The sequence below is a fragment of the Nuphar pumila genome, chromosome 6 (genome assembly GCF_984573655.1).
Source record: "Nuphar pumila chromosome 6, dmNupPumi1.hap1.1, whole genome shotgun sequence".
NCBI classification, from domain to species: domain Eukaryota; kingdom Viridiplantae; phylum Streptophyta; class Magnoliopsida; order Nymphaeales; family Nymphaeaceae; genus Nuphar; species Nuphar pumila.
The window spans coordinates 115,410,889-115,433,688 of NC_143254.1; the positions used below are offsets into that span (position 1 = coordinate 115,410,889).

A 22,800-nucleotide genomic window follows, 5' to 3' on the forward strand; every position below is an offset into this window, starting at 1 on the left:
AAGGAGCTAAATGGTATTGTCGTTTTCGTTTACGCAGAACTTTCTAAACGAGAGGAAATAATGCACTAGACAAAAAACAAAATTTCAATTATAAAGAGCTTTGTAGATGTGAGGTTATTACTATTAAATACCTTTAACAAGGGTATACATGTACCATTTCGAAAGGAGTGATCTCTTTGGACGGTGATTGCTCTGATTATTGGATCAGTTCTCTCGTACCTTCAACCAATGTTATCAATTAATGTTTCTTATTTTGTTTTAAGTTTTTTATGAGAGCTTATGTAAAGCACCTAACAGTGAGAAACAACATTTGGTCGATTTATTATGTATGCCATGACATTGTTAGGATCTTATAAAGGTCCTATGACCCCTCACCTGTAAACGAACCCTTATTGAGCCTCTGAATATCTTTCAGATCATGACTAATTGCTCATTTGGGACATTGGCACCATAGAGGTTGATTCAGTTGTCAATAAAGAGGGTTTGATTGGGCATAGAGTTTCAATTGAAATACCAAATGAAAATAGATCCATTTTTTGTCATTCTCAAAGAACTCCATATCCGGGATTTCACTGTGAGCTCCGAAGCAGTGAGAGGATAATGTGATCTCTAATTTCATGTCTATTCTATGAGCATAATGGAGCGCAAGAGACCTTACAAACCATTCTGGCAAGAAATCTAGACCCATTTTTTTTCAGTTCCTTTGATTTGATCTTTACACGTCAATGTTAGGTGCACCAACAAGGTCTCTCACTGAAAATGATGATATAAACAACCACAACAATTGACCAAGCTTAAAAATTCTTAAATTTCATTTCAAGTCTCAATTTTGGCATGATATTTAAAAATGCACCATGTTTTTCGGAAAAATATTTTAGGACCCACTTTTCACTGGAGCTGTCAAACAAACATCAGTTCGATTAACTCAGGTAAACCGTGAGTTGTGCATAACAAAATTATTAAGCTGCCCTTGTCACGTATTAAAACAAGCAAAACACACATTTTGAAAAAAGGGTAAAAATGACGATTTATAAGAATCTCAAGCATGAAATGTCTCTGTTTGACAGTTTCAATACGTTAGGTAACATGTCTTTTCAGAAAACATGCATTTCTTCTTGAACTGTGGCAAAATTATATAACTTTAGAAGGATATTTCCCAAAATTTTACATTATCCTGGCTTGAATAACATCTATTTTTTTTTTATAAGCAAGCTGGGGTTAGGCAGACCCCTACCAGAACAACAGCCGCCCCATGTGGCAGAGGGATTCGATCCTGGGCCTTCAGCTTGACACAGGACCCCGCTTACCACATGGGATACCACCTCGTTGGTCTTGAATAACATCTATGCAGAAAGCATCATCACGACGATACATGTGCAAAAAATAGAAAGAAAAAAAAATCACAAATAACAAATCCATGTTGAGAAATGGAAACATGTCCACATTTCTTCATGCAATTTGCTAGTGCACAACTTTCTTTGCATTCTGCTTAGGAGATCCTCTGCTACCTTTATTTTACCGGTTCTTGAGCTATAGCGCGGAAGGTTGGACCATGATCCTCCTCTTCCACAGGTTCACCTCCTTCTTTGGCTGCACCACCTCCATTGTTTCCATGATTGTCATCTTCTGAGACATATTCCACTGAATCTCTGTCATGCTCGGTCTACGATCGCCAGTCGAAATCGGAAAGATTCTCCTGATCTCGCCTGCTTGAGAATTTCTTCATCTGTGCTAACATCGGTGGTGCCGCATCCTCCACAATCTTAATTTCAGGTGAGGACCTCATTTTCCGATGCCGACCGAAGACGCCGGATGGCCGACAAGCCTCTGAAGAAGGCCCAGGCTCTTGATGCGTGATAGTGCACCTGGCCTGGGTTGAGTTCTTTGTCTTATTGGTGCACCTGATCTTCCCCATACATGAAACTCTGGGTGAGGTTGGCTCCTGTGGTGCGTCTAAGTCGGCTCCCTTAGCCTTGATCCTGGCTTCTGCTGGGACTATGGAAACAATCGGGCCAGAGAAGCCTTTCACGACGTTGGATCTGATCTTGCTTTGAGTCTCGTGACGCTTGTCTTTGCCGGGAATGAAGGGATTTTGACCGAAAAATGAAACCATTGAAGCCTTTGGAAGATATGCAAAGATGTTGCTTTTGGATCTCATGGGCATGGAGATGTGTGAACCACTGATGATGATGATCAAAATTAAGGAAGAAGAAGAAGAAGAAAATGATGAGGCTTCTCTAATACGTGGATATGTTATGGATTTGAGAATACAGGTAGGGAAGATGGGGAGGAGGTTTATCTGTTCATGTATGCGATAAGAAGAGAAGACGGAAAGAAAGTTCTTGGTCAAAAAGGAGAAAAGGGATCCACTCAATATTCAATATCACATTCAGTATCACAAAAAAATTGCTGATATTGAAGTCTGACCACACGTGTCTTCGGTTTCGGTGCCCATTTGCAATATCACCAATTTTTGGCTATATTGAACATCACCTCTCCTTTTGTCCCGACGAAATTGTCAACCAAAAATTGATTATACAGCTGGTTGCGTCCCTTTCATTTTCATCTTAAACCAAAATTATCTTCGTGGATGTAACACAATCATCTGGCAGAAGCAGCTTGTTAACATCACCAAGTTGTCTGTACTTGTCAACTAAAAATTGAATATACAGCTGGTTGCCTCCCTTTCATTTTCATCTTAAACCAAAATAATCTTACTGGATGTAACACAATCATCTGAAAGAAGCAGCTTGTTAACATCACCAAGTTGGGTGTTCTTTCCCGTGGGCATGAGGACCTCAAGGGTTTTATACCAACCGGAATTCTGTCAATGAGTAGCTGGTGATGGGGTTTTTCCCTTGGCTTAACAAAAAAACAATCTCTTACATACAAATTAAGTTTTTGAAATCTCTATACTCCAGATTTAATTTTTTGAAATACAGTGATATTGTTGGCGTATCCTGGTTAGTAGGACACACTGGCGACAGAGTGCCAAGCAAGATAAGTCTCACATATCGTGATGGCGTTGTGGAATAACCTGGATGTGTTACCTGACCCAGTGTTGTCAGTATCGGCCTGAATCGGCTGATACGTATAAAAATCGATACAATACTAACCTGAGTCAGCTATTTTTTAATAATTGTAAAACAATGCTTAAAATTTAATTTTTAATATTATTTTAATAGTTTTAGCACGTGCCACATTATGATTGACACAGAATATTTTTTAGCCGATTCAGAACTATTCACTTGAGAATCGGTATCCGCCCATTCACCTGAATCTTTGGCCAAACGATTCAATGCCGATACCGTTACTGACAACATTGACCTGACCTCTTGTTCAGATTTTTTCTTTCACTTTCTCCAACAGTCACCCTGGCCAAGTTAAATGGCTTTGATGATGGGATCAAATAACACTTTGACAGCATTTCTTTATATATAGAGAGAGAATTACTAAGAACTGAAATATGAGAACTAGAAATATGGTGCATTTTCGATACTTTTTTTGCAAATCCAATATATGCTTGGCATGGTGAGTTTGCTAGGAATCAACCACTGGATCATGTATTTTTTATGAAAAAATACTATTTTTAAATGCTTGAATATTTATAAAGATCATGAGTCATTGATTTTAAAGCTTTAAAAAAATCTCCTTTATGCTTGGATGATTCAAGGATGGGTTCTTATAAAACCAAACATGTAGATCACATCAGTATGGTTACATTCAAGAGAAAAGAACAAAAAATCCATGAAAATCATGATTCACACATTAGTTCACATATTCTAGTCACTATACACACACACACATATATATATATATATATATATATATATATATATATATATATATATATATATATATATATATATATATATATGGGTAACTGAAATATGCTATTAAAGCAAATATGTTTACTTGTATGAACCAAGATTTTCTTAGTTTTTTTTTTTTTTGAAAATTTCACCATACGAATGTGATTTAGATGTTTGGTTTTATAAAAACAAACTCTAGGAACATCCAATTATGATGCATAAGAAGAATCTTTTAAGGGTTAAAAAATCAATGACTTAAAATTTTCATAAATATTTAAGCATAAAAACCATATTTCTTGATCCGATTACTATCATCCAACAGTCGATTCTTAGTAAATCCACAGTGGATGCATCTAGAGGGGTACATTTGCAAATAAACTTATAAAAATATTGATTCATACCAGCAAACATATTTGAGTGGTTGAAACAGTTGGTAAAGAAGCCAACATAAATTTTGTACTTATAAATAACACTAAGTTACTTAATTGATCGTGATCACAATCATTGTTTATGTTTGTGCATAGGTCCGCCATGGTGATGTTAAAGATCAAGGAATATGTGATTTAGAAAATGGTCCGACCAAAGTTGTGCAATGCTACAACGGGTACATCGTAAATGGTTATCGATTCCATACAAAAGATTACGGTATAAACAAATCAACGATAAATAGTGGCGTGTGTGTCAAGGGTAACAACTACGGTGAAAATTAATATGATTACTACGGTGTTATAGAGGAAATAATGGAGTTGACTTACTTAGGCATAAATAACAGGGTAACTTTATTCAAGTGTCATTGGTTTGATCCAACTGCAACAAGACTCGACAAAGCTTCAGGCATTGTGGAGGTGAATCATAAATCCAGGTTTGGAACATATGAACCATTCATATTAGCCTCGCAAGCTCAACAAGTTTATTATACTTCATATCTGAGTATAAAAAAGTCAGATAAAAATGAATGGTGGGCAGTTTGCAAGGTGAAGTCCAAACTATACCCCGAGTATGATCAGTTACAGGAAGATGAGTTAGCTGAAGACAGCGATTACTATCAATCAGATGATGTCTATGACTTCGCTTATGGTCACGATGTTGCGCATGATATGCATGTCATATCTCCATTGGCCGATGAAACATTCATAGAGGAATGTGATCCAAATGATGTACCAAGTGAATGGGCAAACAATGAAGAAGAAGAAGAAGAAAGTCAAACTAGTGATGATGAAGAATTCTCAAGCTAGTGAGCAAAATCTTGTACTACAAACCTCTATTTAAATGCATTGCAGTACTTGATGTGAATGATTTGAATTATTTGAATGTATTGTAATACTTGATGCGAATGAATGAGTTGTATTGCAATACTTGGTGTGAATGTATTGTAATACTTGATACGAATGATTCGAATGCATTGCAATACTTGATGTGAATGATTTGAATTATTTGAATGTATTATAATACTTGATGCGAATGCATGAGTTGTATTGCAACACTTGATGTGAATGATTAAAAATTTTATTTGAATGTATTGTAATACTTGATACAAATTATTTGAATGCATTGTAATACTTGATGTGAATGATTTGAATTATTTGAATGTATTGTAATACTTGATACGAATGATTCGAATGCATTGCAATACTTGATGTGAATGATTTGAATTATTTGAATATATTGTAATACTTGATACGAATGATTCGAATGCATTGCAATACTTGATGTGAATGATTTAAATTATTTGAATGTATTGTAATTTATGCAATGAATGATTTGAATTATTGCAATACTTGATGTGAATGATTTGAATTATTTGAATGCATTGTAATACCCGATGCGAATGATTTGAATGCATTGCAATGCTTGATGTGAATGACTTGAATGTATTACAGTACCTGATATGAATGATTTGAATTATTGTAATACTTGATGCGAATGACTTGAATGTATTGTAATACTTGATGTGAATTATTTGAATGTATTGTATGCCATATGTTATTTGTTAGAATATGGTTCGTGGAGGTTACAGTGGTCGCTCATCCAGTAGTAGCCATGCCCAACCTTCATCTTCACGGGCTCCTGTGATAGGTATATTGATTAACTAATTGGATGCTTGATTAATTCAAATGCGCATTCTGAGAACTTCTAACATATTTTTTTATAGATGATGTTTCGCCTATACACGACCCACCTACACCAGTTGATCACACAAGTCAGGAGCCAACACAGGAAGCAGGGTCTTCTCAGTCTAGCACAAGAAGACTCATTCGAATAGTGTATATCGATAATCGACCGTAAGTATTTCATTTTCAATTATTGCATATCTTATAAATATTTTATATTGATATTTACTGTGTAATAATTCATGTGCAGCACGAGGTTTGAGTCACAAGAAGTAGTACGGGAGATTAGGAATTTACTTTTTCAACATCTACAAGGACTGGTTGCTCAATGGAAAGAGTACCCAAAGGAGGTGTTAGACAAATTGTGGTCCTCATTCACGGTATACAGTTGTTCCTCATAGTTAATGGGTTTCATATTTAAGTAATGTCTACTAACTTTCTAAAAATATTTGTAGGCTTCAAATCGCTTCGCAACTATGGTAGAAGAAAATGATGCAAGGAAGGTGTGGCAGAAGGTGGCTGTCAATCAATTTGCAGACATGTTGCACACTATGAAGACTGCAACAAAAAAATATCTGGCGTAGTAGATGATCCACTACAGTGGAAGGGCCATGACCCTATTACTATAAGGAGAGATTACTGGAATGAAATGTGTGATAAGTGGGTGGGAGATGCATTTAGAAATCGCTCTGCGAAGGCTACACAAAATCGAGCGAAAATGCCTGAAGCCCATCTACACACAGGTGGATCTAAGACATTTGGCAGCCACCTGAAGAAAATGACAACTCATTAATATATAATATTAATTTTATAAGTATTGTTGCAAACTTGTGTACTAAATCTTTTGTCCTTTAACTTTGCAGTAAGCAGAAAAAGGAGGCATTGTACCATATAAGGATGTGTTTGTTGAAACACATAAACGAAAGACCACGGGAGTCTTCGTATCAGAGAAGGCGAGAACGACAACATTATGTATTTATTCTATTAATAATCATTGCAATATGCAAGTTATCATAATGTTATCATTAATTATTAATGCATACTTTAAACATTATTTTGTAGGAGGCATATGAGCAACAGATGGTAGAGCGATATGGCGATGACGCTACTCAGCATCCATCATTTGATCTTGCAGCATGGGTGACTGCAGCAGGTAAACCCAAAAAAGGTCGCGTGTTCGGGTTTGGGAGTAATCTGAACACTTCACAAGTTATTGCTTCTTCTAGTTATGGCTCACAAGCTACTTTCGCCGACATAAGCTCCAAGCAGCAGCCTGTTCTTTCCGGTGATGATGTACGCCAGATCATTAAGGATACAATGAATGACTACTTCCATGACACCGTCGCCCCCTTTCTCCGAGATGAGATCACCAGTATTGTGCTGAATAGAGGATCTTCGATTGCAGCTCCCTCTCAGGTATAATCACATATTCAGTTTTTTGACTGCCTTAGCACACATATGAGCATGATAAAATCACATATATAACTTTTTGTCTGCCTTAGAGCACATATGAGCATGATAGAATCACATATAGAGTTTTTTTATTGCCTTAGAACACACATGAACACATGATAGAATCACATATAGTGTGTAATTTATTTCATTATATTTTGTTTATCAATACTGACTGTTCTTTTCTTGTGTAGGCTGCTAGCGATAATCAGCGTAGCGGAGCTGAAGGGACAGATAAAAGCAATGAACAAGAAGACGCACAAAATCTTGGCGATGATTAGAGAACTGTGTTGAAGAAGTTCTATTTTTTTATGTTTCCTAATTGTAATTGTTGAATTGTAAATAATTAAACTTGTTAATTTTAAGGTGGAACGATTAATTGTTGTAGATTCCTTTTATATGGAATTTTTTAGTGTAGTTTGTTTTTTATTTACAGGAAATATAAATTGTACCGTTCTCGGTATTTAATTTTCAAATAAATTTTTTTTTCGTTTTTACGACGGATTAGCGACGAAAACATCCGTCGGTATATATATAAATCTAGCGACGTCTTAGCGACGGACGTAAATCCGTCGCCAAGTCGAGGTCATCGTTTAGTACCGGCGGATTGGCAACGGAATAAAGCGCTTGTTAGTTTGTCGCAATTAGTGACGGACCTGGCAACGAATTTATTCTGTCGCCAGTTAGCGTTGAAAAATTCGCGACGTAAGCATACCGTCGCCTAGTCGTTGCTACGCCTGTTAGCGACGGAATGCGGTTGTCGCTAATCTACTGCTTTGTTGTGGTGCAACTACTACATTAATCTTTTTGGACTTATACTCTAAGACCAAGTCAAACTCTGCTAGGAACTGCCTCCATCTAGCCTGCTTAGGGCTAAGCTTCTTCTGTGTCTGGAAGTAGCTAGTGGCTATGTTGTTTGTTTTAACGATGAACTGAGATCCCAAGAGGTAGTGACGCCAAACCCACAAACAATGCACAACTGCAGTCATTTCTTTCTCGTGCACGCAATATCGTCGCTTGACATCCTTCAATTTGCGGCTCTAAAAAAAATGGGATGCCCTTCCTGCATGAGCACTCCACCGATAGCAAAATCCGAAGCGTATGTATGAACCTCAAACGTCTTTGTGTGGTTAGGCAGCCTCAACACTAGATCACTGGTAACAAACTTCTTCAGCTCTTCAAAGGCTGCTAGGCATACATCTGACTAATCCCAACTTTGATCTTTTTGAAGCAAATCTATAAGAGGAGCACAGGCCAAAGAATATCTCTCAATGAAGCAACAATAGTAATTTGTGAATCCCAGAAATGACCGCAGCTTTGACACAGAGGAGGGAGGCTTCCACTCCACGATGGCTTGAAGTTTCTATTGGTCCATCCACCACATGCCATGTCCAACAACATGGCCTAGGAACTCCACTTCTGCTTGCTTGAATAGGCACTTCTCCCATTTCACATATAGATCATTGTCCTTCAACATCTGAAACACAATGTTCAAGTGATGTACATGCTCCTCCAAATTCTTGATGTAGACAACAATGTTGTCTAAGTAGACGACAACAAACTGGTCCAAGTATCGGTAGAAGATTTTGTTAATAAGAGTCGAGAAGGTTATAGGGGCATTCGTTAGACCGAATGGCATAACCAAGAACTCGTATGTGCCATATCTCATCACGCACGTAGTCTTGGGCTTGTCCCCTTCTACGATACTGACCTGCCAATAACCCGATCATAGGTCTAGCTTTAAAAATACTCGAGCGTTAGTCAGTTGATCAAACAGGTCAGCGATCAATAGTAGAGGATACTTGTTCTTGACCATCACCTTGTTCAGTGCTCGATAGTCCACATACAACCGTTGGGACCTGTTATGTTTCTTCTGAAAAAACATGGGTACAATAAAGGGTGCTTTAGAGGGACAAATAATGCCAGAGGCCAGCATATAATCTAGCTTTGTAGTTCCTTCAACTCTGGTAGAGCCATGCAGTATGGGGCCATAGCAGGGGGCTTTGCACTCGGCAGAAGTTCAATTTCATGATCTATCTCTCTTTGAGAGCTCAGAAGGCATCACCTCCTTAAACTCTTCTAATATGGGGACCAGGCTAGACGGGGTGTCTGCTTGCTTCACAACCTCGACTTCACGGAGGGCCACCAGGAACGTCTCATCACCCTGCTTGATGCCCTTTTTCAACTGAATCACAGAGATCGTCCACCTCTGCGAAGTGTCAACAGAACGAGCAACAATCATGCACGGGCATCACTCATCTATAATGGACACCACATTCAAATGGGGCATGACAGAGGCTTTGTTTGCCTTCAAAAACTCCATGCCAAGGATCACCTTAAAGTCGTCGTGTGGCGCTACCGAGAAACTGGTTGTGCCCAACCAATCTCCCATCTTAACAGTCAGATTTTTTGCCTCATCGAGGATTGGCTTCACTTTTGAGTTCACTACTTTCATGTGGCTTGCCTTCTTCGTGGACTTTAAGCCCACTCGATTTGCCTCTTCCTGAGAGATGAAGTTATGGGTGGCACCTAAATCGATCATGGCCTGAGTAGCCACTCCATTCACGATGACATTCACGTATATGAGTGCCTTGCTAGATGAAGGCACACCAACACTCGCTTCTTTGAGCACCAATACTCTTTGTAGCACGCCCATCCTTGATTGTTCCTCTGGTGGGTCTTCTGTCTGAGTTGTATTCACAATTCTATCATCACTTCTATGATTCCCACGATAATTCATGTTTCTGCCATACCGTCCCCAATAATTTTGGTTTAGGTTATCTTGACGATTTTGTCCTTGAGCATCTTGTTTGTCTTCCAAATTATCATTCTATTTTTTGTCCCTAGAAGTTATTTTTTTCAGCTACCTTTCCTTAAACTCAGGTTTCCGCTGAAATTATGATAGTACTTTTGTTGTTGCTAAGGCACTAGCAAGTTTCCGAGGTTTCTGTTTCTGCAACTCTTGCTCCGCCCAAGGTTATAATCCCATCATAAAATGGAGGAGGTGGTCTGTCTCCCCCATATCTGTAATCTCCAATATGAGGGTTGAATAGGTCTTGATGTAGTCATGGATCGACCCAGCCTGCTTCAGGCCCATCATATTCTTGTACACCAAGTAATTGGCGTCCATCAAAAGGAAGTGACTTCACAACTTTCTTTTAAAGTCATCCCATGCATTAATTGTGCAGAGACCCTTCTCCATGTTACTGCGTCTTCTTTGCCACTAGGCAATGGTATCATCAGGCAACTGTGTTGTGGTGGCTCGAACCTTAACCGCTTCTTTATCGATAAAGCTTGCTTCATGGAATTCCTCCATCTGCCACAGGAAATTCTCTACTTCCTTGGTGTTGTGAGCACCAGTGAACTTCTTGGGCTCAGGAACCTTCAGATGAGTAGTCAATGTCTCGACTACACCATAACTGTCAGTCGCTGACCGACGTTTCAGAGCTAGGATTTTGTGTTCCAAATTATGATTCTTCTGTTCCATTCTTAACCCTTGATCCCTCACGGTGTTCAACTTGGCAATGATTGAGTCTAATCTATCTTTGAGTAACATGATACTTTCTTGGAGTTCTTTATTCACAGTCTTGAGCTCATCATCAAGCTTTCGATAGCTGAGAGAGGCTTCACACACTGTAGCCTTCATCTCCTGCATTTCTCGTAGGAGTTTTTCCACTATCTTTTCCAACTTGGTGGGGTCTATCGAAGGAGTTTTCCAAGCTTATTCAGCGGTAGACATCTCTGTCCCCTTTCCTTTCTTGATCTTTGACTTCGGCGGTATCACCATACCAGAATCTCCAGAAGCTATGATCAACGATTGTCACTTGGTCGGGCGAGACTCGATAAACTTCACCTTGCTCAGGGTGAAGTTAGCCCTGGTACCACTTGTCACGGGCTAAATGCTCGTGCGGCGTTGTGGAACCTTGACCCAACAAGCCTTTTATCGAGTTCCAAAAGCAAATGCAGGTGATCCTTTGACGCAACAAGTGTGTAGACAATATTGCATGCAAACGCACAATTACAAGGATGCAATAATCACACAAAGCAGAGAGATGGAGAGAGTAGAGGGGGAGAGAGGAACATTCAATAACAATCAATTCATTGAACGCGGGTAAATACAATAGTGCCGTACACTACAATCTCATTAAGGGAAATGAAAATTATAGGTATGTAAAGTTGTACAAACATTACAAGGTCAAAAGGCCTGTGTGAGCCATGCAGGGCTTTTAGTAGACTTAGTACAAGGCAAAAACTACGCAAAAAGTTTGGGCGTAACATAATGATCTTCCCCCAAATTTGAGGCACACTACAACCAGTTGTGAGTAAAAATGATAACAACAATGAACAGAGGCCAATTAGGAAGGATGAACAGCCAAATGCTAACCGTGGGGTGGAAGTAACATCCCGCGGAAGCGAGCAGAACCCACAATGACTGTGGGATCCGATGATTGCACAACCCCAATCCCCAATACCCATAGACACAAAGCAATACTAAATCCCACCCCCATAGGCAGCCCAACCCGTACACACGCAGACCCGCAGGTTAAAATGTCTTAATGTAGTAAAAGACACTTTTTGCAGGTTCCATGGATCCGTGGACTCAGACCCATCAAGTTTGTTTCTTTGATTGGCAGTGGACAGACCAGGTTGGTGAGTCTACACTTATTGATATCAATTAAGGAATCACAACTACAGGGAGTCTACAGTTTGTGTCAAATTTGTGCTAATTTTACTACATTTGGTTCAGCAGGAACTTAATGTGCTATTGAAGCTGTGGCTTAGAAGCAGCATTGATTCACTTCAATAAGTAATGTTTCTGCATGCTTCGACTATTGTAGAAAATTGAACAGTAACTTGGTGTTTCTTTTGGGGCATCTAATCTCTTCTGTTTCAGCAGTGTCTTGTGGTAAACCAGGCCTCGTGGAGAAGAAAAGGAAAGGCAGACAAGGGGGGCCTACTATTGCAAAAGACATAAGTGACAATGGTTATTAGTGATATGGTGGTTGCAACAGCATGTTATCCATGTGCCCATGACCTCTTTTTCTCCATTTTATGTTGGTCCTTTCATATGTGCCCGTGCTCTCTCTCTCTCTCTCTCTCTCGCGTGCATGGCATGCTCTAGCTGAATCTCATAGGTGAGAGCATTATTTGGCCAATTACTAAGAAATGCACTTTGGATTAGGTGGTTTTGATGTAGAATATATTTTTTTAATATGGAATTTTGAAGCAATAGAAACCGTTGAATTTTGTAGCCCTTAGAAAGTCTGCTTAAACAACATGATTTGATGACCTAAAACATGTTTTTAACTAATCTAGCCATATAAATCATATCTGTATAGCTTGTTTCACAAAAGAGCCAAAAAAATGTGAATAAACATATGGTAAACTTGAGTGTAGCCTATAAATGGTTCCGCGTAAACCCATTTGGTGCTAAATCGGAGCTAAAGTGCACTGATCTTCCATCATGTGCGTTGATGGACGGTCAGCGCCCCAAAAAAATCACATCAAAAGCTCTTTATTGGCGTATTAAAAGCGCCAGCAAAGGTCCCGCTAAAGGTTTGAGACTTTTACTTAAGCTTTTAGTGCGCCACTAAAGACCTTTTTCAAAAATGCACTCGGTTTTTAGTGCACCACTAAGTCTTTCCCAAAAATTGCATTTTAACATGATTTTTGCATTTTTTGTACACTGACTATCGGCGTGATGGATGGTGAGTGTGCTTTAGCTCCGATTTAGCACCAATGTGGTTTAGCAAGGACCCATTATATATATATATATATATATATATATATATATATATATATATATATATAATGTAAGTATGTATGGGGGTTTAATATTTGATGCTGATGGAGATACGAAACTAAAGAGTATAAATCACCTTCTTTTCATATTTTAAGGCCCTTTTTTTGGTAGATTGCCCTATGGATGTGATCTACAGGGTTTGTTTAGTAGAAATGAGTTTTGAATGATGTGATTATGACATGTAAGAAGGTTATTTAAGGGTGTCAAAAATCAAGAGCTTATCATGTATCAAAATTTCATGACTCAAAATTTATATTTTTATATGGAGAAAATGCAATCCAAAGTTTGATCTTTAGGTGACCAACAGCTCTGAACACATCTGGGTGGCCAAATTGATCCAATTCACCTTGAGCCTATGATTTCCAGTTTAATAGTTATATATATGTACCTTAATTAGTACGCGCACACACACACACACACACACACACACACACACATATATATATATATTGGTCCTACACCACGGTATCATATGATGTTACACTCTTGTTTGCATGGATCTGCCCACCAAACATTTGATTTCTTCATAGAAATGTATTTAACATGATTTATTTGCATGTTATTAGGTTTAATAATTAATCTGTAATACACCATGAGATTCAATTTTTGTGATAGTAAAAATTCAACCCACAATTTGTGAAGTTATGGATAGTTGAAAGTGGTAAAAAATGCCATATCCAAGTCAACTTTGTCACATAAAAATAGTAAATAGACAATGGCAAACAAGATCCAAAGTTTAGATTTTGCTTTTGGAGACCAGATTTATATAAACCAAGAGGGTACCAACATAAGTTAGGTGGTGTGTCCATATGGGAATGCTTGAGTGAGGATGTTTGCAAGAATGCCCTTATGCTCACACACTAGTACACATTGACGTTTTACTAATAGTAACAGCTAATGTCAGTGCAAATGGAAAATTATCTCTGATGGACAAATGGGGGAGTACTTGTGGATTTTTACACTACGGACACCAAAACAAGGCCACAGTCAACAAGCATGGCACTTCTTGGCCCATAATGCACGGGATGTCCAAACCAAATTAAGCGGCAGTTTTTCCCCATTATCAAGAAAGAAAAATAAAAGAATTAATATCTCAGTTCTACAAGGTGGTGTTGGGAAGTTGGGATGGGGTTTTGTGATATTTAATTATGCTCACAAAATAAAACACGTATATTGCCAATAACATGCAAGAATCTGGTTCAAGCTAACATCACGACTGCCCTATTAACTGCATCCAATATTGCTAACGGTCAACAAGAGGAATATTTCTTGCCAACCAACGGTTGTCGATGTGTTATCGTCTCCATTAATATCGAATTGAGGGGAAGATACAATAAATATTCACTATGTTAAGATGGCCTTGAACTAGGGAACTCATGCATGGCTCACACTAACACAAATGTACTTTATTTATGGAAAAGATGACTTTAATGTCCACATAAATGAAGCCTTAAACAGTATCTACTTGCAAGAAGGGCATGACTGTGAGCCAAGTAAAAATTTTAGTCAAGAAATTAAATATCTTCCTTTCAGATAATTTGCCCTTATATAAAGTTATATATGCGTAACATGCCCCTTGCTCTATGGTATAAATTATTTGTCAATACTGCAAGTTGGTTATCCTGTTCTTCAAACTTTGTTAAGCCTCCTCCTCTTGTAAGTTTGCTTCAAGTCTCTGCTTCTTGGGCATCAGTTCTAAAATGGAGACTAGAAGAATTGCAATTGTTGGTGCTGGGATCAGTGGCTTGATTGCATGTAAATACATATTGGAAGCCGGATTCCTGCCGGTCGTGTTCGAGATGAAGGACACTATCGGAGGCGTGTGGTCGCGAACGCTGGATTCGACCAAGTTGCAGACGAACAAGCTCAGGTACCAGTTCTCAGATTTCCCATGGCCGTCCTCCGTCACCGGCGACTTCCCCACATACGATGATATCATGACGTACCTTCATTCCTATGCCATCCATTTCAACCTCCTCCGACACATTGCATTCAATTCAGAGGTTGTTAGCATGGACTTCGTGAAGGAAGAAGCAGACTCAACGGGAGATGGTAATCACTCTTCAATATGCACTTGGTCAGGCGAAGCGTTCGGTTCGGTTGGGAAGTGGCACATTCTCGTGCACCATGCCCAGCAAGAATTCACCAAGGTCACAAAATTCCTTTTTCTTAAAAGTTGGCAATACCTCTCTCTCTCTCTCTCTCTCTCTCTCTCAGTGAGAAAGATCAGAAAATATTACATCACATGCAATTGGGAATGGGGAACTAATCCGGTGGTTTATCCTCGGTAATAGTATATATATATATATTGTTAGCAATGATATATAATTTGTAGCTTATTGTATTGGTTTTCTTGCATAGTTTCATAAAGTACTGGTTGTCACATAAGTACTCCATTTTTTACTTCAGTCATGTATCACCTCATCAGGTGCTAGTCATAATGAAAACTTCATAAAATGATCGTGTCCTTGTAACTAGCAGCCATATCAATATTACATAAGTTGGGCAGCAAATCTCTAATGAATGCAACTCCACTTCAAAAGTTCATCCCCACACCAGTACGTGCTGCTTTGCATGAGCATGACAATAGGTTCAAGATGGAAAGATTTATTTGCATTTGTAGCCAAGAGATGACCTCAAAATTACTATTTGTCATCAGCTTTAGATACATAGGGGCATATATGCATGTTGTTTTGGGGAAGGGCGTTTTCCTGTTTGACGTTAATTTCTTTTTGACTTTTTTCAAAAATAGCATTTAGTCATTGCATTGATCAATTTTACGAAGGCAAAATTTGTGGTATTCAAAACAGCAAAACTTGAACTCAACCGATTGCCCCTGATCAGGTAATACAGGTGTCTTGGCTGGTGGATTTCCTTTTTCAGGTTAGGGCATTCATCCAGGGTTTACTATGCGTTTGAATCCCTCGGATCTTGTCTGACCGGATTAGAGATCCTCGGATCTCTCTCCATCTCCGGCAGGGGATTTGAGATTCCCCGTTTCAGTGCCTCATATCTCTGGCATGGGGCCTGCACCACATCAGCCAAACCCATGTCAGCTCAGATCCGAGGCATTCAAATGCACCCCAAGGGTCTGTTTGTTTCATTCCTGCGAGATCAGCCTTCTCATGAGAGAGCTTTCACTTAAAAGTAGTAGGTGGTGGGGAAAACTAGGGTCTGCTTGTGTCAGCATGGCACTGTTTCAGCACGATTTGATGTTTGTTTCATTCATAGTGGAAAAGAAAAAGAAAAGGATTGCCAGCTGAGCACTTTCTCATGAAAGTTGCACAAAATAAACGAGCCCTAAGCGATCTCGTTCCTAGGTAAGTTCCTCGTAATTAAAAAAAAAACTTGAACTCTTGCAGGAACTCTTTTTTTTCTTCTGGCAAGTGTGTACTTTTATGGCTTTTAGAAAAGCAAGGCCATCTTTGTTGACTCGTTCGCCAGCTATAATCCTTATTTGGAAGTGAGAAAAAACTAGGAAAATTCTCTACATAATGAGAAAAAACACAAACTTCTCATGCATTTCCAAACCACGAGAGCAATTTTTTGTAAGAATTGACCAGCTGTACAAATGAAAAACTGAATATTCTTGAAATCTTCCATATCGATGCCCATGTTTTTCATATGATATGCATATTCAAAGTTTCTAAACGAATTACCACTTTTTTTAAGGAATAAAAAAATTTACCACTTCCAAAGTGTCACCTACAAGCAATGGGCTGTTAAGACTAGAGTGATAATTAAATATGGTTTCAGCGATATTTTGAAAATATCATGATTTTATAGTGATTTTTCAAAAATCTGACATAATCCAGAAAAATTGTGAATTTTTAAAATTTGCCCATCTTAAAAGCATCATGACAATATTATTGTGTTATTAAAATGATATTAACAATTTCATATGTTTTTAGATTTTTAATGTTTTTATTATGTTTTTATATTTCCTTATAATTTTGAAATTTTAAATTTGCTGATATTTTCCAAGAAAACACTTTTTTTAATATCACTAAATTATATCCCTTATGAGGTTGGTCCACATGACTTCGCCGCAACTAGTGCAGGCACGGCTTCTTGTGAGTCCCCTTTAGATGGTAAAATGTGACTCAGTAATCGGTGGGCCGTTGGTAGAAATGGGATCCAGTCATTGGAAATGTCATAAGCAACATCATAGTGGCCAATTTTATGCTATGAGCTTCCTTATGACGTTGCCCACCTTCGGATCTTTCACACAAATTGAAATTTTGCCCACCTCTAGTAGAGCAGCAGAGATCAGGTGCAATCGTAATTACACCGAAAAAAAAAAGATCTCTAATTCAGGCCCCCACAAAATTTGACTTGTTCTTGGCATGTTTTGTGAGGCCCAGCGACGAATTGAGATCAGGTGCAATGTGATTGCACGTGATCAAGTGCAGCAGCACACTTAAAAGTGCACCTGATCCTCCCTGCCCAGCGGACACATTTCATGCAAGATGTTGGAGTGTCACTTTTTTCTTTTGATGCGATTATTCATGCTCCAATTCTAGGACCAACTATTTTGAATAGAAAAAGTTGATTTACATGCATTAAAGAAAGATGGATACCCTCTGATGAGTGCATATACATATGCTTGGATACCCACAGCTGCGATCCAATGATCCCTTAACTCATTTCCTATGTGCTCGCGACCAATCACGTGGCAGCATTTTTAGTGGAGCACACATTTTGTTGATGTGGGCCTCATGAATGCCGTGGATCAGTTGTGTTCACATTGGAGATGAGTCAAGAGATCATTTTGATCCTGCGAGCTTGAAATTCACATGCTGAGCTATCTCATTCTTCTCTGATCTTTGCCCACAAAAAAAAAATTGAATGCAGGTGTACAAAGTGGACTTTGTGATTGTATGCAGTGGCAGGTTCAGCAACCATCCCAAACTGCCGTTGTTTGAAGAGAAGAAGGGGCCAGAGGTCTTCAAGGGCAAGGTGATGCATGCCATGGAGCTCTACACCATGGATCACATGGAAGCTGCTGAGCTGATCAAGAGAAAGAGGGTTGTGGTTGTTGGTTTCCAGAAGTCTGCTCTTGATGTGGCAGCTAAATGTGCCGATATAAACGGTGAGATCAACCTCATAGAAATTCCAAGTCTCACATGAACCTACATCTTGAAGTCTAAATTAAGCTAACCCGACCCGGCTGATCTTAGTGTTTTCTTATATAATTTTACATAAAAAAGGAAAAGATTCTCGATACTATAAATTATGTGGGTTGGCTTTAACCCGAACCAGAGTGTTTGCTATTTGGGTAGGTTTGGGTGCATCTTGACGGGTCAGATACCTGGCCAGTTGACAGTCTTAATTGAGTCAAATGTGTAGCTTCTTAGCGTAATAGCATTATGATTATCTATATAACAGGTTATCCTTGCAAGATTGATTGCAGAACTTTATCCACAGTATAGTGCTCTGCCATACGGATACTCTATTTTGTCTCCTGTTCCTTATCCCCTTATATGTTAGTCATATTGAAAACTTTATAAAATTCGTGGTATACCCATATCCGTAGCTGATATAGGTTTACTGTTAATTGATAGCATTTTGTTTCATATAATCCTCTGGAACTTTGTCCCAAGGAATAAGTGGTCTGTGAAGAGTTGAAAACTACACTTCTAATCCGAACATTATATTTTCTTGAGCTCTCCTTGATAGAATCAGTCCAACTCTTCCCCTATGTCATCCCTATCTTTATACCCCTTCTTGAGATTTCATTGATGCAAGCTGTTTTGGTCAAAATGGGACACCATAGACCTGATCTACATCATTCATTTAGTGAAAATTGACATTCAAGTTTGCTGAAATATGACTTGTATGCAGGAATTTTTGGCAATTCAAAGATCAACGGTTGACAACAGAAAATTTTGAGATTTAAAAATCAATTTTTTCATCGAAAAAATGATCCAAGGGTCCATCTATAAGGTCAGATTTGGTCAAAATAACTTTCATCATAAGATTTAAGAGGTGTATGAAGATAGAGGATGACATAGGGGATGAGTGGAACCTCTCGCTCCTTGATATCCTTTTTTTTTTTTTATTATGCCATGCACGTGATCTTCTTGAACAACAAAAATAGCATTGGCTCTTTTGCAGGGGTGGAGTTTCCATGCACAATAATATGCAGGAAGGCACGTTGGATATTTCCTCATACAATAGGGTGGTTCAGGATGCTGGCTTTTCTCTATGGGACTCGTTTCTCCGAGCTTTTGATCCATAAGCCTGGAGAGGGCTTCTTCCTTGGTCTTCTAGCAACCCTATCATCCCCCATGGTAATACAAACTCACACTGCCTTTTCCTCTCAACGTTATTTAGACGTTTAATAATCTCACATTCACATGTTCAAGCAAATTCTAACACATAATATGAACATAAGAGTTGGTGAAGCCTTCAACATCAATAGGGTCTTAGGTTGACCATATACCCCGTTCAATAAGTGGAACACATAAGAAATTGATTTGGGCACAGTTTAGTGCTCAAATTAATGGAGTCGCTTGAACATACTCAAAGGATGTAAAACTAGTTTGGGCCTTACCTCACCAGTGAGTTGGACAGTCAAACACACTCTTTTATTGCACCAGAATGAATTAAAAGTTAACTAAGGGCCTGTTTGGAATCTGTAGCTGGGATGGGCGTTTATGGAGTTTATCCATTTGAAGAATTGGCAGCTGCCAAATCCATGATTTAGTGTAAATTCAAAGGAGAAAGGGCCTCACTTCAAAGCGGGATCCAGTCCATCCCAAATGCATAAACGCCCATCCCAGCGCCGAGATTCCAAACAGGACCACCAAGGTAGTTTGACCAAGATTTTACCTCGGGACCACCAAATGCATAAACTCCCATCCCAGCGCCGAGATTCCAAACAGGCCCAAAGCAACAACAAACTCTTTAGTCATTTATGAGAGGCAGTTGGTGAAGGGACAGTTTAGGTTCCTGAGGGGGTTCCATCCCAAATTGTCCTGCATGGCTGGTTTCCTTTGTTATGAGAAAATCCAACTCTTTGGTCCGTTTCTCTAGCCATTGCACTACCTACATACTTGAGAAATAGCATGTCTGTCATGGAATTGCCGAAAATAATGCAGAACTTCATATATGTGCATATTGTTTTTTGCATGTTTATGCCGGCCCATGTAGCGATCCATGATCTCGAAGCTGGTAGAGATTTGCTTACAGTGGCAGCTCCCTGCTTTGAAGAAGCATGGCATCATACCTGAAGGAAGCTTCTCGGATCAACTCACATCATGTCATAATGCAGCTCTCCCTGAAAGGCTATGCACTCATGTGGAAGAAGGGAGTATCATAATAAAGAAATCCAGGAGTTTGAGCTTCTCTGAGAACGATCTGATCCTTGAAAATGAAGTTGCACCACTAGAGGCTGATTTAGTGATATTTGCCACCGGTTATGTTGTCATCCAAGGACTGAGGAACATACTTAAATCATCAGTATACCAACAATTCATAACAGGCTCAGAATCCGAACTTGTTCCTTTATACAGGTTTGGTCTCAGCCTTCCGTGCGTAGTTTCTTGAGAGATTCCCCCCCCCCCCTCTCTCTCTCTCATATATATATATATATATATATATATATAGAGAGAGAGAGAGAGAGACAGATTGAACTTATTAAAATGACATACTTTTTGAAAATGCATGATTATTTTTGAGGTAAAAAAATAAATTTTATAGATTCTAAGTTATTTTTTGAGAAAATGTATGACTTTTCGCCAAAAAAAGTAAACATGAATTTTAAAAAATATCATTCTTTCAAAAGTATTTTAATAAGGATGAATCCATATATACTGCAGCACATTTTGCCCTTGCTCTTGACAGAACGGTCTTCTTCCTGTCATGAACACGTGTGTGGTGATGCATTCAATATCACCATTTTTTAGTGATATTGAATATGATCTGGTCTCCTCTCTCGCTTTCCTAGCACTTAGTTCTGAATTGATCTGCCAATTCAAGATTTTCCCTATTTGCAACATAACACCCGAGAGCAGATCAGCTCATATTGCATATAACTAATCTTCGGTCATATTCAATCCCCACTGTGCATCTCACATAATTGTGTAACTGTGCGTTTCACTTGGGAGTTGCGAGAGTGGGGCTCACATACCTCCATCAAGCGAGTTGTGCGGTGAGGATTGAATATGACCAACAAATCAGTTATATACAATATGACCTGACGTAGGGATACAAATGGGTCGAGCTCGGTTCGAATTTAGGCATTATTAATAAACACAACTAAATCAGATCTAGTTGAATCTGGTTAGAGTCAGATGGGAGAAAAGGTAAGCCAAATTAAATCTAAATCCGATTAGTCAATATGATATAATTTTAAATGAAACTGGGCCGGAATTATCTGCCATATTCAAATTCAGTTCGGATTCGAATTTGATTTCGGATGTAAATTTGCTTGATAAATCTAAATCCGATCATTAATAGATCAGATTCAACTCACTTTACCGAATCCTATTCATCAGATTTGGATTCGTTCAGATATCTGACTTGAAACTGAACCGTTTACATCCCTAGCTATATGTAATTAAGCATACTGATTTGTTATTTGCAAAGCAGGGAATGCATCCATCCACGGATACCCCAAATGGCAGCCATTGGCTATTCAGGGAGCACATCCAATCTCTTCACCTCAGAGATGCAAGTCAGATGGTTGGTGAGTTTTCTAAATGGTGATTTTCTGCTGCCCAGCATCAGTGAAATGGAGAAGAATGCAAAGAAGTGGGATGAGTACAAGAAGAGGTATTCCAACCAGAAATCTTGCCTTGCTGCTGTTCATATCTGGTACAATGACCAACTTTGCAGAGATATGGGGTGCAATCCCAGGAGGAAAAGGAATTGGTTTGCTGATTTCTTTTCCCCATATGGACCAATGGACTACTCCAAACTATAAAGCTAGATGGCTTTTGCCTGGTTGCATCAAGTAGCTTGTCAGTTAAATTGATCAGTAATGTACATCCATTTAATTAGCAAGGAATATGTATTCATTAATACGAACACATATTACTTGCTAATTAAAGGGAATTCGTTGATAGCGTGCAGTTAAATTCACTATAAAAAAAGAATATGTATTCATTAATAGTATATCATCTCAGGTTATTTGGCTGCACAGTTAGTGATCCGGTTCTCGGCGAGGGTTCCTTGTCATCACAAAAAAAAGGACTATAAATTCAGATTTTTTTTTGAGAGAGAAATAAATTCAGATTTGTTGGAACCCAGTGAATACAGAGTTATATGCACATACCCTAGTCCATCTAGATTATGAATTGATAAACGACGGCACCAAGTCGATTTAACTTTTTATTTAGGCATTTCTTTTTTCATGTTGGGTATTTATTGGATCGTCACGAGGTGCTACATTGACCGTGTCGTGTTCCAGTTCTATCAGTATAAAACTCCACAGGTGCTCCCCTTCCTCTCCTGCCCATTAGGAAAGTGTTATGCTTTCTCTTATACATCGACTTGTGCATGGGACGCACTCCCCGTGTTTAACTTGATGTGTCCATCTTCTGTGGAATCCTCTTCCCATTTGTTCTGGTTCTGCCCTGTCTTCCAAAACGTACGTCTTCAGTTTCTCTTGACAGCT

General features: G+C 38.8%; 2 protein-coding genes across 2 annotated transcripts; one reads left to right on the forward strand and one right to left on the reverse strand.

Annotated features, from left to right (window-relative positions):
- Positions 1 to 1,663: 1,663 nt before the first annotated feature.
- Positions 1,664 to 2,113, reverse strand: LOC149835807 (uncharacterized protein At1g76070-like). Its single transcript, XM_090009656.1, has one exon. The coding sequence runs from the start codon at positions 2,111 to 2,113 to the stop codon at positions 1,664 to 1,666; it is 450 nt and encodes a 149-aa protein (XP_089865782.1).
- Positions 2,114 to 14,878: 12,765 nt separating this feature from the next.
- LOC149835808 (putative flavin-containing monooxygenase 1) lies at positions 14,879 to 22,107 on the forward strand. The gene is made up of 5 exons (XM_090009657.1): positions 14,879 to 15,328; positions 18,033 to 18,270; positions 19,296 to 19,471; positions 20,334 to 20,695; positions 21,774 to 22,107. The coding sequence occupies exons 1-5, from the start codon at positions 14,879 to 14,881 to the stop codon at positions 22,105 to 22,107; spliced, it is 1,560 nt and encodes a 519-aa protein (XP_089865783.1).
- Positions 22,108 to 22,800: the final 693 nt, after the last annotated feature.

Excerpts from the sequence above, each read along its gene's own strand:
- LOC149835807 (XM_090009656.1), bottom strand. The coding sequence starts at position 2,113 with ATGGTTTCATTTTTCGGTCAAAATCCCTTCATTCCCGGCAAAGACAAG.
- LOC149835808 (XM_090009657.1), top strand. The coding sequence starts at position 14,879 with ATGGAGACTAGAAGAATTGCAATTGTTGGTGCTGGGATCAGTGGCTTG. Across the intron at positions 19,472-20,333 it reads CAACCCTATCATCCCCCATG|CGATCCATGATCTCGAAGCT; the intron begins GTAATACAAACT and ends CGGCCCATGTAG. Across the intron at positions 20,696-21,773 it reads GAACTTGTTCCTTTATACAG|GGAATGCATCCATCCACGGA; the intron begins GTTTGGTCTCAG and ends TTTGCAAAGCAG.